This window comes from Poecilia formosa, unplaced genomic scaffold (genome assembly GCF_000485575.1).
Source record: "Poecilia formosa unplaced genomic scaffold, Poecilia_formosa-5.1.2 Scaffold182, whole genome shotgun sequence".
NCBI lineage: Eukaryota > Metazoa > Chordata > Actinopteri > Cyprinodontiformes > Poeciliidae > Poecilia > Poecilia formosa.
The window spans coordinates 1,052,333-1,068,790 of record NW_006800121.1 but is presented as its reverse complement, the minus strand read 5'-3'; the positions used below and the strand labels follow the sequence as shown (position 1 = coordinate 1,068,790).

The 16,458-nt window shown below is 40.5% G+C and overlaps 3 protein-coding genes across 3 annotated transcripts; 1 reads left to right on the top strand and 2 right to left on the bottom strand.

Annotated features, from left to right (window-relative positions):
* Positions 1-2,895: 2,895 nt before the first annotated feature.
* ndufab1b (NADH:ubiquinone oxidoreductase subunit AB1b) lies at positions 2,896-5,222 on the bottom strand. The gene is made up of 5 exons (XM_007565747.2): positions 5,000-5,222; positions 3,798-3,917; positions 3,582-3,669; positions 3,289-3,390; positions 2,896-3,209 (listed from the first exon to the last, which is right to left on the bottom strand). The coding sequence occupies exons 1-4, from the start codon at positions 5,168-5,170 to the stop codon at positions 3,299-3,301; spliced, it is 471 nt and encodes a 156-aa protein (XP_007565809.1). The 5' UTR covers positions 5,171-5,222; the 3' UTR covers positions 2,896-3,209; positions 3,289-3,298.
* Positions 5,223-5,411: 189 nt separating this feature from the next.
* On the top strand, positions 5,412-8,019 carry dctn5 (dynactin 5). The gene is made up of 6 exons (XM_007565746.2): positions 5,412-5,575; positions 5,705-5,773; positions 5,860-5,978; positions 6,229-6,340; positions 7,226-7,328; positions 7,429-8,019. Exons 1-6 carry the CDS (start codon positions 5,528-5,530, stop codon positions 7,524-7,526), a joined length of 549 nt encoding a protein of 182 aa, XP_007565808.1. The 5' UTR covers positions 5,412-5,527; the 3' UTR covers positions 7,527-8,019.
* A 508-nt stretch (positions 8,020-8,527) lies between these two features.
* On the bottom strand, positions 8,528-16,280 carry hapstr1a (HUWE1 associated protein modifying stress responses a). The gene is made up of 5 exons (XM_007565745.2): positions 15,848-16,280; positions 14,773-14,853; positions 13,779-13,846; positions 13,361-13,571; positions 8,528-11,391 (listed from the first exon to the last, which is right to left on the bottom strand). Exons 1-5 carry the CDS (start codon positions 16,041-16,043, stop codon positions 11,072-11,074), a joined length of 876 nt encoding a protein of 291 aa, XP_007565807.1. The 5' UTR covers positions 16,044-16,280; the 3' UTR covers positions 8,528-11,071.
* Positions 16,281-16,458: the final 178 nt, after the last annotated feature.

Here is a 16,458-nt window from a genome sequence, read left to right as displayed (position 1 = left end):
GGAGGAAACACCGGAGTCGGGTCGGGGTCATAAGGCCGGGCGAGGATTTAGCTTAGCGACAGGGTAACTATTGTGTGGCGTGAGCTGCGGCTAAAGTCGACGGTGCTTAGTTTTTTTTGTTGTTTTGTTTTGTTTTTTCCTCGCCTCGGATTGTAGCGAAAACGGTTAAAAAAAAAAGGCTCAGCAGAGCTCCGATTTGACCCATTCAGCATCTTCAGCCATGTCGCCACCGCATGGGACGGAGCAGGAACTGCAGCTGCTGCTCGTGGTTTGTTGTTGGAGGGCGGGGTTAAGAAGCAGGGGGATGTTCTGACCATGCCTGGCGATCATGGCGGGACCTATCCATGACTGAAAATAGTTTTGATTTTATTTTTTTTAGCCCCTTTGTGACTCAGGCAAGAGGATGTGACTTATAAGGCTCGTTTTCAGGGACACACAGGGTTCCACTCACTTCCTTGCTGGCTTATCTTGAATCGACTCTCCCACATCCAAACCCTAAGCTCAGTTACAGGGGAGAAGATCCAAAAGAAAAAGAAACTGTCTTGAGCGTTCGGAGGAAGTCGACCCCAATCTGTCCATATTCCCTTTCTGCTCGTTTAAAAGGACTTTGTTCATTCTGATTTATTTTTGTTTTGCTTTGTTTTGTTTTTAGCAACGCACATTTTCCTGCGCTGATCTAAGAGCGGTTTTGTCCTACTTTAGTATCCTTACCTTAAACGTTAGTGGGACGATAACTGAGCTCTGAGCAGCCTCGGAGGTGGCATCGCTAGCGCTGTTAGAGAAGGGACAAGCAACGTCTGTAAAACGCCTCTCAGTAATTTTTTTTTTTTTTTTTTGTTCCCAGCAGAATTGTGCTATCTTTCTGTCTTGTTCAATCTACTGTTGGTGTGTGTGAAGATGCACGTGTGTGTGTGTGTGTGTGTGTGTGTGTGAGAGAGAGAGAGAGAGAGAGTGAACTTATGCCAAATCGAGGAGGGAGGGTTGCTAGGGAAGGAAAGGGATTGATTTTTTTTGTTTTTCTTTTTTTTTTTAAGCTGTATGTGTGCATATATGTATTTAAAAAGCTGGACAATGTTAAATGCTTGAAGAAAAAAAAAATACATTTGCAAAAAGATGACATGAGGAAAACCACCATGAGCAATGTACAATCCCCAAAAAGCTGCCAAGCAGCTTGACGACAGGGCCAGACGAGGGGAGGAAAGAAGGAAAGAGATTGATAGGAGAGGAGGGAGGGTCGCTGGTGAAACTCTACTACTTTAAAAAATATATATATTTAAAGTACAAATAATGTGACTTGTGTTTTTTTTTTTTTTCTCTTAACTATCCTGTGACTAAAATGCTATATTATATCATAACACACACCCAACGGCTCCTACGGTCGATCAAAAGTGCTAAGGCTATTTTTATTTTTTATTTTATTTTTTAAGAAAAACAAAAACTGTGAGAATCTGCTGTCTTTTGTTTTACACTTAGTATGACCACACATGTACAAACCCTGAAAAGCTTTAGTCTAACCAGCACAAAGATGTGGGTCGGGGACGGGTGGGATTTATTTTTTTACTTTTATTTTTTTCCCCCTTTTCTTTCTCGGGGTTGGGTGTTGCTCAGAGAGACTATGCAGTGGAGTGTTGAACCCAGGCTTCCATGTCCACCTTGGGTTTTCTGTTCTCTAAATTATATATATATTAAAAAAAATCCCTTTGTAGAAACGCAGCTGAGATGGGATTCCCAATAACGTTCCTCAAACATGTGCCATCTTTGAATTGTACTGCTTCTAATAATCTTAAAAAAAAACAAAACAAAAAGCAAAAAAACAAAAACAAAACAAAAAAAAAACACAAAACAACCTGATAAACCTTTATTACCTAACAGGGCCAGTTGTAGCAGGAGACGACAGGTTAAGATTTGCAAAGTCCATTTATTTTCCCAGCTTGGCCGGTGAAACTGCAAATTTTACACAACTACAATGTTTTTTATAGAGATTCTATCAATCCACAGTGTGTAGTTGGATCACCTTTAAAACTATTATGCACATTGCTTTGGGGAGACTGTTGAAACTATACATAATATATATATATAAATATATGAGAATATAAGCGTACAGTGTCTAATCATCGGGAGGACGCGGTCCTTTCCAACAAACAGAACAGGAAGTACCTTTTGCTTTCATTTTCCAAATGTCTTCCTCGGCTCATCAAAGGGTTTTATCTTAACTTCAGTGGAATCTGCACTTTTTGAAGGACAATCTTTATTTGTATGGGTATAAATTGACAAAAAACACAAAAACATTAAAAAAAAAATGAAGTCGCCTGATATTACATGGTATAGAAAACCAACTCCAGTGTGCTCTAATAATGAATGTCTCCTCTGATGCTGTCTATATGTTTGGGTTCATTTAATCTTTTTATCCTTTTTTTTTTGTTGCTTGGTTTGTTCTGTTTTTTTTTTTTCTCTTTAATTTTCTGGATTTTAGTATTAGGAGAATCTGTATTAAGATGTAGAGTAGTAGTTAGTAGGTCTTCTGTTGGCTGTACTCGTATACTGATTACTGTTTGTAACCGTCTGGCTCCTGCAGCCAGCATACAAAGCTGTATAACTTGGGTACAACCCTCAATAAAAGACTAACAGTGACAAAACGCTCCAGCTCACCACGTCTTTATTTTCTCCACTACCTGGAAAGTCCTTGGTGTTTTATGTTCAGTGTTTTCCAGGTAAGAAGCAGAAGTAGTCTCTATCCCATTGCATAAATTACTCCCTTTTTCCTCCAAAGTGCTTTGCTTTTCATCAATGGAAATGACAAATCTGTACTGGGTGTTTAATACAAAACTTAATTCTTGTAACAAAGAAATCGCATCTGTATTCGTATGCTTTGAATGAAATGAGACCGGAGCCGCGTTTACAGAACCAAACATCCTGCCTTTATTGATCTATTCATGAGAAAATTATACATCAATTTGACAGGCTGGAACCTGAAGTAAAATAAAACTCAGGGCTTTGATAGATTCTGTGTTGAGAATACAGGTTCTCAACATCCAAGCTCCCGAGCACATGTTCGCTTTTAAATACAGTGAAACACAAGACACGGCAGGCGATTGCAGACGTCGCTACGATGGACCGAAGAGCTTGACGAGGGCGGGGATGTCGAAGTGGGGAAAAAAAAAAGTGGCGCCGATCTGCTTCGTAAGTACTTCCCATGGGGTGGGCACGTTCTGCAAGTAGAAAGTGATGTGAAAAATCAAATGAAGGTGTACACTCCGGAGAAGCTGAGAGCAGAGCGGAAGCACTTGCCTTTGAACCATTATTCATAAACATCCTTCTTGTCTGCAATGTACTGTACAATCTCCTCAGGAGTCATGAGCTTCTCTGCTTCAGCATCTGGGATCTCAAAGCCTGCAGCAGAAACGGAATAGGAAGGTCCAATAAACGAAAAAAAACTGAAATCCAAAACATGACCCTGGTTTTTTTTTTTTTTTTTTTTAAGTTCAAGAGCATCTTATGCTATAAGATGAGCCACTGATTTCTGCATGGCGATCTCTACTTCTTTGCTTCTCAACCTGGACAACTAACCAACCGGCTCTCACCAAACTCGTCTTCCATGGCCATTATGATCTCCACCTGGTCCAAGCTGTCCAGTCCCAAATCTTTCATGAAATGGGAGGTTACCTGAAGCTGGAGAGTAAAACAATTATTTAGTGATTTCATTGCATTTTAAATAAGTCATGCTGACTCAAGAAAATATAGACTTCCTAAAGATCCAATAGAAACCTTTTTTTTTGTCTCGCTTTGCAACAACTCACCTTTTCTGGGTTGATCTTGTCGTAGAGTTTCAGTACATACAAGACACGGTCTTTGATGGTTTCTAGGGTGAGAGGGGGCAGGTCGCCATACTGTCGGCACAGCAACCCCACTGATGAGATCTAAGCAAGGCCCGGGAGAAAGAGACAGGAAAGTTCAGATCAACGCATTTCTCTCCACTGTTAAACTAAAGATCCACTGTTTTTCAGCAAAATCCTGATAATAACAGACACTTGGGAACCCAAAAAATCCAATCTTTTTACAATCAGTTAACATTTTTCAGTGGGGAAGTGATTACTGACGGAAGACGACTTAAGTTAGGCTACTTCCACAATCCGCAAAATGCAAAGGAATGTATGAAGCGACACGTTCAAGCATTTCCATGGTTCATTCAAGAAGGTATTTCAGCAAATGAATTGTTTTGTAATGCCAATTTCTAATTTCTACTAAGAGAAGATAATATCTTTATTAAAGACACACAAGAAGGTCCATACTAAAAAGATATTATAAACAAGATAAAAATAAACAAGCTCGTAACAGCGTGCCTTTGGTGTACTTGCACTTTATGATTTAATTCTTGAAGAAATTGTAATAAACTAGGAATAAATGTTAACTACAGTGCAGAGTGGATAGGATGAACAACTGTTTGGAGGAAAGGGGATAAATCTTTTAATTTAGACCGGTTACATTTTTGCTCGTCTTCACCTGTAAAAAGTAGTAAAGCAAACGTGTACTGCACAGAATATTTAGTAATTAACCCTGAAGACTCAAGTTTTCAATAACAAATCCATAGTGATGTCTTTGTTGCGTAAATTGAACCTTTCTGCTATTCCTTCGCAGTCTTCTAAGTGTATAAAGACATGCCTTTAGAGAGTGGTTATTATTCACTGTTAGAAGCATTTAATTTAATGCGTGTCTGGGGTGCAGACTTACTCAACACAAGTACAACAACACATGCCAGTAAATTTTGCTAACAGCTAGCTTTATGTGCTAACAAGCCACAAAACTCAGCAGTTGTGTCGCAATAGCATTCCTTCATAACTGTGGCCACACAATCGTGTTGAAAAATTAGTCCGCGAGCTAAAACAAAGGTCAGACATCTCAGTAAACCTGCAGCAGACGCTATTAGCCTGTGAGCTTTGAAAGACATCGGGTAGGTCACACAGCTAGGCCGCAGCTCTGCGCCGCGCTAGCAGCAACTCACCCTGCTCTGTCCCAGCCACCGCGTCCTCCGGCTGTCTGCAGCGAAGGAGAATGGTCGGTGGACGGTGACTGCCGGGGCGACAGCCGCTCTGAGCGCGAGGTTGACCGGGCAAAGCCTCAATGAGGGCCGGCCAAGCGAGCGGACACACTGCTGCAGGACACGGGCCGCCATGTTGTAGGAGAACCTGCTGAATCGGAGGCAAGTTAGAAGACTCCAGGTCAAGGGCTCCAATCTGCGCATGCGCGTTAAATACGAGAGGATTTTTCTTTAAAAAATTATTTGCTGTTTATTTTTGGTTAATATTTTATAGTATACTATAGAAGTCTTTTTTAAAAGTGATACTCATACGAATAATAATTTATTTAAAAGGATCATTATGGAAGTGTCAAGGGCAGACCAATCGATCCTTGAATGAGCATGCGCAGAACACAGGAAGTGAAAAGGGCTGAACTCAGAGCTGGAAATAACTAGATGTTTTTATCAAATAACAATAACTTCTGTCGTTGATATTATAACTAATTACTAACCATGGAGCTGTCTGAAATACTGTACAACAAAGCGGAGTACATTGAAACGGTAATAGATGCGGCGTTTGAATCCTTTAGTAGCTAAAGTAGCGGCTCTTTTAACTAGCTGTCTGCTAATGTGGAGAAGGGCGTTGGACGCCAGAAGAGGGGTTTAATACTCATGTTGTGGTTTTTGCAGGCTTCTGGAAACAAAGTGAGCAGGCAGTCCGTGCTGTGCGGGAGTCAAAACATCGTACTGAACGGCAAAGTGAGAAAACAACACGAACGCACCGAGCTAACGGAGAGAAATCTGGTTTTAAGCTTTGCTTGTCCTGGTTTTTTCTTCTTCTTCAGACTATTGTGATGAATGACTGCATCATCAGGGGGGACCTGGCTAATGTCAGAGTGGGTAGACACTGTGTTGTAAAAAGCCGGAGTGTTATTCGACCACCTTTTAAAAAGTTCAGCAAAGGGTAAGGGATTCTTCTCATGTTCCACGTCTTCAAGCTGATCATGTCACATTTAATCTTGTTTTAGTTCTGTCTTAAAACTGATTCAGATGTTTGAGTTTTTGCAAATGTCTTCATCTCTCTGTATATAATGCATTAAAAAAAACCTAACCAAACTGTATTGCAGTCACTCATTCTGCAGGCTTGTAGAGTCTTACATCTGTATGTTTTTAATCATTCAGCGTATCTTGTCCTTATCCCTGTTTTGCTTCAGTGTGGCGTTTTTCCCGCTCCATATTGGAGACCATGTCTTCATCGAGGAGGACTGTGTGGTCAATGCAGCGCAGATCGGTTCCTATGTCCACATCGGCAAGAACTGTGTGATAGTAAGTGGGGGGAGAGAGAAATTTTTGAACCAACGAACCCAAGAACGGTTAAAAGACAGCCTTAAAAAATAGAGGAAAAAAGTGGGACTGCCTCCCAGCTACAGTCTTCCACAGTCACATGGTGGTCATGCTTTGAAGAGAAGATGGCAAACAGCGCCGAAACAACAGATTAATATCTATTGGGGGTGGGGGAGGGATTGGAGGACATATAGACAGAATATTTATGGAAATAGAGTATGGAGAAATACAGTTTACATACAACAAATAAAAAGACATACAGTTTTTTTTTTTGTTTGTTTTGTTTTTTTTTCCCCTTCGGCATTTACAGTTGAATCAGACTAAGCTTCTCATGCAGGTCAGTTAGGATTACCAAAATTATTTCTATTGGCTAAATGTAACAATATTGGGAAAATGACGTGTCGGAGATTTATTTATCAACGACTTTGAAATCAGAACAGAAGCCTGGTCTGATTTAATATCAGTGAGATTTAAAAAAAAAAATATATATATATGTTTGTAAACTTCTGGTTTCTCTACCATTTTTTTTAAGTTGTATGAATGTATCATCTTTCTACTTATTTGTACATTTCTTTATTTATGTCTGTTTTTAATCCCATCAGTTTGTCCACCTTTTATCCATCCATCCATAAAGTTTCCTTCCTTTTGTCCTTTTGGAATGTAATTTTTGCAGGTCCTATATTTTGAAGTGGATTTTCAGTTTCATACAAACTGTATGATTTTTTTATTTATTTTTTTTCCTGTCTTGTATTCTTTTTCTAACCAACATTTTAGACAGTGGAACTTAAAAGAGTGCAAAACTGAATCAGTACGACTTCCGGGAGGTGGTGAAAGATGTTTGTTAATTTTATTCGTTCGGTCTTGCAGGGCCGTCGGTGTGTGCTGAAAGACTGCTGCAAGATCCTAGACAACACGGTGCTTCCTCCTGAGACAGTGGTGCCACCTTTCACCGTCTTCTCCGGATGTCCAGGTCAGCAGGACACACAGCAGACTTATTTGTCTTCCTTTTCCACCAAAACTGCTTTTAATAGTTTTTTTTCCTCCCCTCTCTCTCTTTGGTGCTCCTCCAGGTCTGTTTTCAGCAGAGCTCCCAGAATGCACACAGGATCTCATGATTGATGTAACCAAGAGCTACTACCAGAAGTTCCTGCCGCTCAGCCAGATCTGAACCGCACCGCAACACTTTAAGCCAGCCCTGCGATCAGACGGGTGGGAGCTCCTGGAGAACTGCAGTGGACTTTTCTCATCAAAACATCACACTAGGATTTCATTTAACTGTTCTTCTGAATCCTTAATGTCAGATACAAAAACAACCTGGATCTTGATTTATTTTATACACCAATGTTTTGCCTCATCTGCTGCTCGTAAGTGAAGGAGAGGTTAAAACCTTATAAAATTCAGCTGGTGGATCTTCAACAGCGTTGGCTGTATATGTAACCCTACACCCATGTAGTTTTGCTTTTAAAATGAAACGGTATGTATTAGTTGGCTTTTTTCCCCCCACTATACCCCAGACTTTGTTGAACCCCATTTTGATTTTCTTTTTTTTTTTATTTGATCTCGTTTAAGGTTGTGTCTGCTTTACATTTGTCATTTAAGTTTACAGTTGTTGCAACACTTAATTATTTAAGCCTGTAAATAAATGCAAATGTGTGAAATTGTCTAAGCTACTAGTATTTAATAATGAGAATGTTGAGTTCTGTTAATACAGAGCTCAACTTTAGCTCGCCAGGTAATCTTTTCATGGTAAATGTCCACTTGATATTTGGAAATACAAAATCAATACAGCGACTCTTCGAGGGAAGTAAAGGACGGGCGCATCTTTTTAATACGGTATCTTGGCGCCCTCTGGTGGTTCAAGACTGAACTGTTGGTGGCCATTAGTTTTTCCGCCTGTTAGGAAAACACGTTTTGAGAAATGACGATAAACTGACGTTTACATATGGAAAACCCTGTTGCTTTGATTGAAACCTTCCATTTATTATGTGTATTGTTAGGAGTATATTCCCAGTTTAATATTTTTCCTGGATCTTTTGTTGGGTATGTCAAAATAGGGCTATGCCCAAGTTGAACAGTTTTTACTTTTCTCGCTAAAACGTGATCTCTTTTCTGAATGGCTGGACACAGTATATAGCTTAAAAAAATGAAAATGCATAACTCAGACAATTTCAACTGAACTGCTTTATTTATTTTACAATGTGAGCCACATATATCATACCAACAATTATTTGTTAAGTATATAGATTAGCCATTTATCTTATTTTAGACAAATAAGTATCCAGAAACAGCTGATCATAGTTTTGGCTCTGAAGACATCATGTGGCATGAGTCAGACTGATGAAGGTGATGAAGGCCATGACCGACTGAGGAAAAGAACAAAAACATGTCAACTCTAAATAAACCAAAAGATAGGAAACGGGCAGGTCAGGATTCACTTCAGATTCCTAAATTAAGTATCTTGAAGTCAACCGACTTGAAATGTTATTATGGCAACAGGAAAATCTGACGAAACTACTTCCTATTGATCAGGACGTTCTTTCCGTTTTCACCTAAAGTTTCAACAAATATCAATTTAAAACTCCAGGCTCTGGACTTTGCTTCGACAGAATTGAGAAATCAGCTCTTCCTTCAGCCAGCAGGATCTAAATATAAAATATCACAATAATCAACACAATGAAATCTGCGACGAAAGCAGCATATCCTGTCGTGCCACTTCAAAGAAAACTTAATTATTTTTAATCCTTAAAAGAAAAATAATCATCTGAGAGGAGTGAACCAAGTCACAAAGAAGAGCAGAGAGCATGAGACATCAAGTCAGCAAAACTAAAAACTTTCAATCTCACAAAGTTATAACTTATAAACAGGTGTTGCATCTGGTTTGCTTCATTCAGCTGGCGTTGGTCAGATTTGTTTGTTTTTTTCCCTATTCATTAAATGTGTATACAATTAAGAACTCCCACTTTTTGAGTCCATAAATGCATCAGCCAGTTTTCTGATTCATTTCCGAGTTCACCAAAAATCAGATCATGGTTCAGGATCTGTGCTTTGCTGCACAAGTGCTTTCCAATGCTTTAATTTCTTACTTTTTTATTATTATTATTTAGTGCTTGCAAAGAAAGAAAGAAAAAACTGAATCAACCAGGAATAGATTGATAAGTGCTTCCCTAATTATTGGGATTATTACAACCACAGGCAAGTTCAGGTTTGGCTGCGCTACTCTTATTTTTTTTTTCAATCTAATAAACTCCTTCCATGTCCATTTCTTATTCACTGAACCAAAAACAATCAAATTTCTTCATTTATGTGACCTCAGTGTCTGATGTAATCCATGTTAGTAGAGAAGCAACAACCACTTTATGAATGAAATGAACCCCAGAATGATCGCTTTATAAGAGCGGCAAAAAAACAAAAACAACAACGTTCCTATCAAATGCTCCGACACACAAGTCCAGCTTAAGAGCGATTCAAGTGCACCAAGTTGCCAATACGATATTTATAATAAATTAAATAATTTCTCACACAGGGATGGTTGCATAAACGCACCACTGGGTGGAATCAAATGTTTTACTCGCTTTTTAAGCACCTGCTGGGGGTTAAAGAGCAACTTCAAGTGGGGGAGGAAAGTGGAAGAGCCGATTTGTTTGCATGAGTCAGAGGTGAAGGCTAAGTGCAAAAAAAAACAAAAATACTTATTGCAACTTATCGGAATTGTCACACGAGCACACAAAACTGCAGCGGATCTCATGATAACACGCAGGGAAAGAGAAGGAAGGGCATAAGACTCCATTTCCATTATCAAACGATAACATGACAAAAAACATAAAAAGATTTGTGTAGAATCAACTTGGCTGTTCCAGCTGCAGGGAGTGGCGATGAGCCGATAACGTTAACACTGCTGGGCGAAGAGACGAAAAACCAACCGCAGAACATCGAGTCACAACCGAAGCGGAAACAGCAGAAAGATGGAAAAAAAAAAAAAGAAACATGGTCTAAGTGTCCAAACGTTAATCTCCACCTGCTCAGACATCATCTGCCCGGCAACTGGCTACAAAAGCCACAGACGTGATGCTGGGTGAACGAGCCGCAGCGCTGTCAGGCAACAGGAAGTAACAGAAAACACACCGTCCGACGTCGAGCCTTCGACAAGCCCCGTCCGATGTTTGTTTTTTTTTTGACATTTTTTCTCTTTTTGGCGTGTCCGACGTTTGATCATGGCCCTCTCTTCCTTATTAAGGTGATGGGTGGGGATGACAGACTGAGGGAGGGAAGCACACACGCGTGTCAGAGATTAAGTGGCTTTTTGCTCGTCGAGCTGCACGCCGTACTTTCCGCTCATTGAAAACCGTCGACATCCCAGAATTAGTAAGTGACCTCCTTCTTTGTCTCCTTTCCAGGGCAGCTTGGTCTGAGGAATGTGTGAGGCCGTCCAAACTTCCCACTAAATTGCACACTCTCTCTCTCTCTCTCTCACAAACACACACACACACACACACACACACACACTGCTCTCATTGTGGATTTGTACTTAGTGTTGGAAAAGGAGACAAGGAACACAATTCATGAACAAATGCAACCAAGAGCCTTCAGGCCTCACTTTCATTTCCAGTCCAGATGTTTGGAAGTCTGTACATCAGCACATCTGTACTACAAAGACCCATCCGTCCGTCCGTCCATTCTGGCTTTGAAGACTTCATCCCACCTTAATCACGCAGCTCAGATCACCCTGTTGCGTTTGTGCGTAGGAGAGTCCGTGATGACATCGCTGCACTGGGTGGAGTTGCGCTTCCTGTTTCCTCCTCCCCCGGCGGCGGTGGCGCCGGTAGAGTCCAGATGTCGGGCCATCTCCTCTGTAATGAAAGTGTTCAGGTCGACGTCTTGGAGGCCGTTGCGCCTGCTGCGGCAGACCGGCCCGGAGCCAGAGGACGCACCACCGCCGCTCGCGCTCCCCGTGTTGCTGCTGCTCCCGCTCACGTGCGTCGGGGAACCCGGAGCGCCGGAGCGTACGCTAATGCTCGCCATGGCGCCGCTCAGGCCTGAGGAGGAAAAGATGGCCCAACGAACTTCAGTTGGTATGAGAGCAATAAGGAAGACGACAAAATGAGAAATGGCAAACGTCTAGCTTCACGTCTGGACTTTACCAACACATTAATGTTCTCATCTAAACCTTTACTGTTAACCTCTTTCTCACCTCAAGTCTTTCTTGCTACATCTCACTCCATCTTTCAACCGCTCCATCCAGCTTCCTCTAAAGAAAAGCATCCCCTCACCAAGATGAGATGGTTTCCTGTTTCACACCGATTGGTTTTCCACCACAGACAGCATCTTTTCTTTTCTCCCCCCTTTTAATATTTCTTCTATAAAGGCCAGATTTGTGAAGACTAACTATTCAATTTCCTGTCAGCAGATTCTCCAGTCTAAGCTGCAAAGTGCTGCAGCTCCAAAAGGGCTACATTGAGTCTCTTGATTAATGCTCCCTGTGTCCAATCAAGTTCATGTGCGTCTTCATAGATCTGCAGTTCGCCATGCTAGGATGCTGGACTGAGCAGCTCTTTGTTGAAACCTTGGAGCATCTTTTGACAATCCAACAGTATTAGCAGTATTTTACTATAATGTATCGGTGTATAATTTTTATAACATAACACTTCCCCACTATGCCACCTGAGTTTTTGATTTCTGATCTTGGTCACTAGACACTGAAGTTATGAGAATGACAAAGTGAAACTCCACTGCAATGCACCCTAGCAGTCTTTTCAGCAGCTAAATTGCACATATTGTAAAGCAATATAGCATTCAGCTCGACCCAACAGCTTTAAAACATTTCAAAAGTGAATACCTCATCTGCTACATTTTCTACTTTTCTCTCGCTTAAAACGTCAAAGCCGTCACATAATAGTTCTAGTCAATTAAGTTAGATTACACACCGTCTACACAACAGCATCAGTGGTACCATCAAAGCAGTCCAAGTAATTAAAAAATAAATCAAGTATATTAAAGCTTTTAGTTTGATGGTCCAAGGTGAAAACCGTTGAGACACACTGGCATCCACAGCAAAGTGTCCAAAGACTTAATGTGAACACAGAACGTTTCTGAAACCGTGGACTGCAGAGCAAGGAAGAAGTGCTCAAAATAAATTTTAATTAATTGAAGAAAACAGCTTGCAAGAAAATCAAAATAAAAGATACAAATCTTAAGTTGGTCATCCTCAAAAAGTAGACAAAATGTATGAAACTTTAACAGGTAAAGTCATTACATTTGGGTCATTTATATTTAGACAACAGTAAGACAAAATTGTCTCTATTGTCCCCATCCACAAAAATCACTAAAGTAGAAAAATACAGATTACCAGTATGTGAGGGAGACTCCCTTATCTCCTGACAGAGACTAAAATACTTCACACACAATTCAACTCGACATCAGATCCATCTAATTTTGTTTACATTAGAATATAAACTCTTTAAAGTAAGATACTGAGCAATCAAACATGTATCCATGCATCTGAACAGGATAAGTTAATTTAAATCAATTTTAAAAATTTCAAAAAAGAAAAAAAAAAAGAAAAACTTTTGATTTAGTTTGCTGTGCTCCGTGACATTCCCTTGGTGAGAGTTAAAACGGGACCAGCAGTTAGGATTGGCCGGTGCCGACACACCCCAGCAAAACAAACTTATCTAATGGTGACATGTGGCAGAGAAACATGACTGAAGCAAGAAACAGACTCACGTGACCAACAACTATATATAAACTCACACACCATAACTCAGATGTTACTTATGTAGAAGGAGATAACGCTGACCAGGAGGAAACGCATTTAGCTTATAAATAAATTATTTTACCACAGATCTAATGGATTTGTTGTGTTAGTGGATGAAACATTTACCCATCAAAAACAAGAAAAAAAAAAAAAAGAAAACGCCAACCAACTTCTACCCGACACCTCCCATACGTTGCAGTAAACATATCAAATATATCTGCCGTGTCAGAGCAAGACTAAGCTTTCCTCACCATGCAGAGCTATGGCCTCCCTGAAGGGCTGCAGGTCCGTCTCCACAGACGAGCCGGTCTCAGCCGGGGAATTGGCCCTGCTGGGGGCCACCATGGCCAGCCGAGAGTTGGTCCTGCTGCTCCTGTGTGGCGGGGCTTTGCCACACAGGAAGCTGATGAGATCCTCCCTACGAATGGTTCTTCGGCGCTTTTTCACCCAGGCCAGCATATCCTGCAAGGAACCAATCAGTTGTATCATCTGTTTGAAGCTTGATACGTTTATCTGGTCCTTCTGCTGCTGCGGACATATAACTGTGATCTGAAATCAACCGTTTTCCCCATTGCAAACGACAAATATGAGAGGAATGTGTAAAGGACACAGGTTACCAAGTTCACAAAGAGGGAAAAAAAAAAAACATCAACAAAGATGTAGACCCACCTTGTTACGCCGTTGGTGACCTATCTGGATGCCCCGGTCACAACTTCTCTGATGGGCTTCAACACTTTCTGAGGTGGAAGACATCACTGATCATTTCCAAAAGTTCTGCAGTCATGGATCTAATAATAATTTAGTCAATCTAAATAGTGTAATACTTTATATTAATACATGCTGTGCCTTACAGAAGAACTAGTACACACTGAACCTCTCAACACGTTCAGTCCATAAGCTGCAGAAATATACCATCGACATCATAATATCGGTGTGTGCAAAATGTATATCAAAAGGGACTGTTTGCAGCGCAATAAATGTTGACTAATATATTTTAAGTGTTATGAACTTGCATATGACATGCTAATGTAATATTCAACCAGTTGGACAGCATCTCGCAGTAACAGATGCCAACACTGGAAACAAATGGCATTGCCCAGAATGCTAAAGGTCACAGAGGGACAGACGCACAGACAAGACAGAAGAAAATAGGCATACACTGCTGCTAATATCGTAAATAATTACTGTTATTATGTTCTACTGTGATTCTCTTATATTGTGGAGACCTACTGCTTTATATAAGTCTAGACAGAATTACAATAATGTAAATAGAAGCCTGCAGTTGTAATGCGACAAAGTATGAACAAGTGTGAATACTTTTTAAAGGCACTGGAATGCGTATTGTAGAAAAAACTTGACAGACCTGAATTTAGTATCCTAACTAAGTTTTGCAGCTCTGGCCAATTTCACTTATTTCTGTTAAAGTATTTTAGTTTCATCTGTAAAGACCTTGTGAAGTCTATTCATTTAATGCAGCGATCAATACAATACAACTTTTGACACCATGAGGTACACGAGGACAGCAATGATAGATACCTGTTCATCTCATCATCTGAATGAATATACGTGTGAGCACACTTCTATTCAGCTTTTAAACTGATGGGTCAAGTCTAATGAGCGGGTAGCAGCTGAAAAAGCATATGCTAATCACATGGACAGGTACCTTTGTAAAGGTTGGTTACTGCAGTAGCAGCATTCTGAAACGGCACCCACAATGACAGGCCCTGCTGGTGGCATACCCTGTCTGTGGAAGAGAAGGTTAGACGAGAGTTACTATACATCACACAACACTGAGCTGTTTTAATATGGACTCTCTGTGAGAAGTATGCGACTAAAGCATATCGAGGGTTGGGGTTGAAGAAGCGAGGTTCACTTATAAACGCCATTTTGTCTGGCCTCTACAACTGCAGAGATGGGGTTTGGCATAAAAATAGATGTCAGCAGGCAGCTAGACGGCCAACAGGGCAGCGGAGAGAAAGTACCGAACTTAACTGCACTCTCAGCAGTAAAGTTCCTAAGCAACGCGAAATATACATACAAGACAAACAATACGTCAAACTCGTTGCTGTTGGGGTATCTATACATGTAAAATACTAGACTGTGAAAGCAGGGAGCAAATATTTTCCTCGCCATCTTGTAATTTTAACGCTCGCCAAAGGCAGCCTCCGGATTAGCAGGGAAACACGAGTTTTATCAACAACCGTACAGTGATGTATTCTCGTTAAATATGTAAAGAACCGTTTAAAAATATCCACTTTGACTTCATAGCATTTGTTAACACTGACAGTCAGCTGGGAATGTCGCGTAGCTACGACTGTTGTTACCATCGCCATTTTGTAACTACTTGGCTAATGTGAAGTTAGCTACGATCTAGTTAATGTCAACAAATTGTATAATATTAAAGAAAGTAGTCACTGTCGTTTATCTATATTGCTATGCTTTGGTTATCCAGAAAAACAACGTATGGCACTATATATATATATATATATATATATTTTACGTAAACAGGAAAATGCTAATCCCTGGAAACCACAACCCAGCTAACTTTAGCTTTAAAAAGTCACCTGTGAACGCTACTTCTGATACCGGCTAGCAAGCTGGCTAAGCTAGCTAGCATTTAGCTCACAGTTACTGTAGATACAGAGCCGGGTTGCTAACCAACTAGCAGTTGTTAAATAGCTACATACCTCTCGCCAAGCTATTACAAGCTGACAAGAAAGTGCTGCCATTTTTTTTACCTTTGTATAATTGGGCTACGGCAGTGGCGGAGTTCTGGAAGAGATGCCAGAGTTTATCCTGGTCATTGTCGGCCTCTTCCTCGCCCGGGTCCATCGTCTCGGCTTCGGCTAAACATTGCCGCTCCCATTTTGAGAACCAGTGCTCCGGTCCGTGTTCCTGTATCTCCGAGTCCCCGTCTTCCTTCTTCTCCTCCATTTAATGCAAGAGAGCTCGGAGGAAATTCGTTTCTAACGTTTTAATTTGATAATATTTGGACAGCATATATAGAGTTATATAAATAAAGTCATAAATACTGTTATATATTCTTTCTTTTTGTTCACTAATTTAGCACCTCAGCTTCTCCCGACTACCTCAGAAGATAAGCCTAGCTAACTATTTTTCTCTACTTGCCGACGTCGGGATATATACATGACACACTATCATGTTATGTACTTCACTCCACCCATTGCTACATATGTCAACAACAATTGGCCACATTAGCACTGTGGGTGGGCTTTAGGTCTTTACGCTTTATGATTGGCTGTCCAACATGTCCGTCCGGAAACTGGCAAAATAGAGCTTCAAAGTTTTGTTGGAAGCTCTGATTATATTATATTATATTATATTATAT

Coding starts and splice junctions, on each gene's coding strand:
- hapstr1a (XM_007565745.2), bottom strand. CDS start 16,043: ATGGAGGAGAAGAAGGAAGACGGGGACTCGGAGATACAGGAACACGGA. Junction 14,854..15,847: donor CGTAGCCCAATTATACAAAG/GTAAAAAAAATG, acceptor TCTCTTCCACAG/ACAGGGTATGCCACCAGCAG. Junction 11,392..13,360: donor GGAGGCCATAGCTCTGCATG/GTGAGGAAAGCT, acceptor TTTCCTCCTCAG/GCCTGAGCGGCGCCATGGCG.
- ndufab1b (XM_007565747.2), bottom strand. CDS start 5,170: ATGGCGGCCCGTGTCCTGCAGCAGTGTGTCCGCTCGCTTGGCCGGCCC. Junction 3,918..4,999: donor GGTGGCTGGGACAGAGCAGG/GTGAGTTGCTGC, acceptor GGCCTTGCTTAG/ATCTCATCAGTGGGGTTGCT. Junction 3,391..3,581: donor GGCCATGGAAGACGAGTTTG/GTGAGAGCCGGT, acceptor TTTCTGCTGCAG/GCTTTGAGATCCCAGATGCT.
- dctn5 (XM_007565746.2), top strand. CDS start 5,528: ATGGAGCTGTCTGAAATACTGTACAACAAAGCGGAGTACATTGAAACG. Junction 5,576..5,704: donor AAGCGGAGTACATTGAAACG/GTAATAGATGCG, acceptor TGGTTTTTGCAG/GCTTCTGGAAACAAAGTGAG. Junction 7,329..7,428: donor CGTCTTCTCCGGATGTCCAG/GTCAGCAGGACA, acceptor GTGCTCCTCCAG/GTCTGTTTTCAGCAGAGCTC.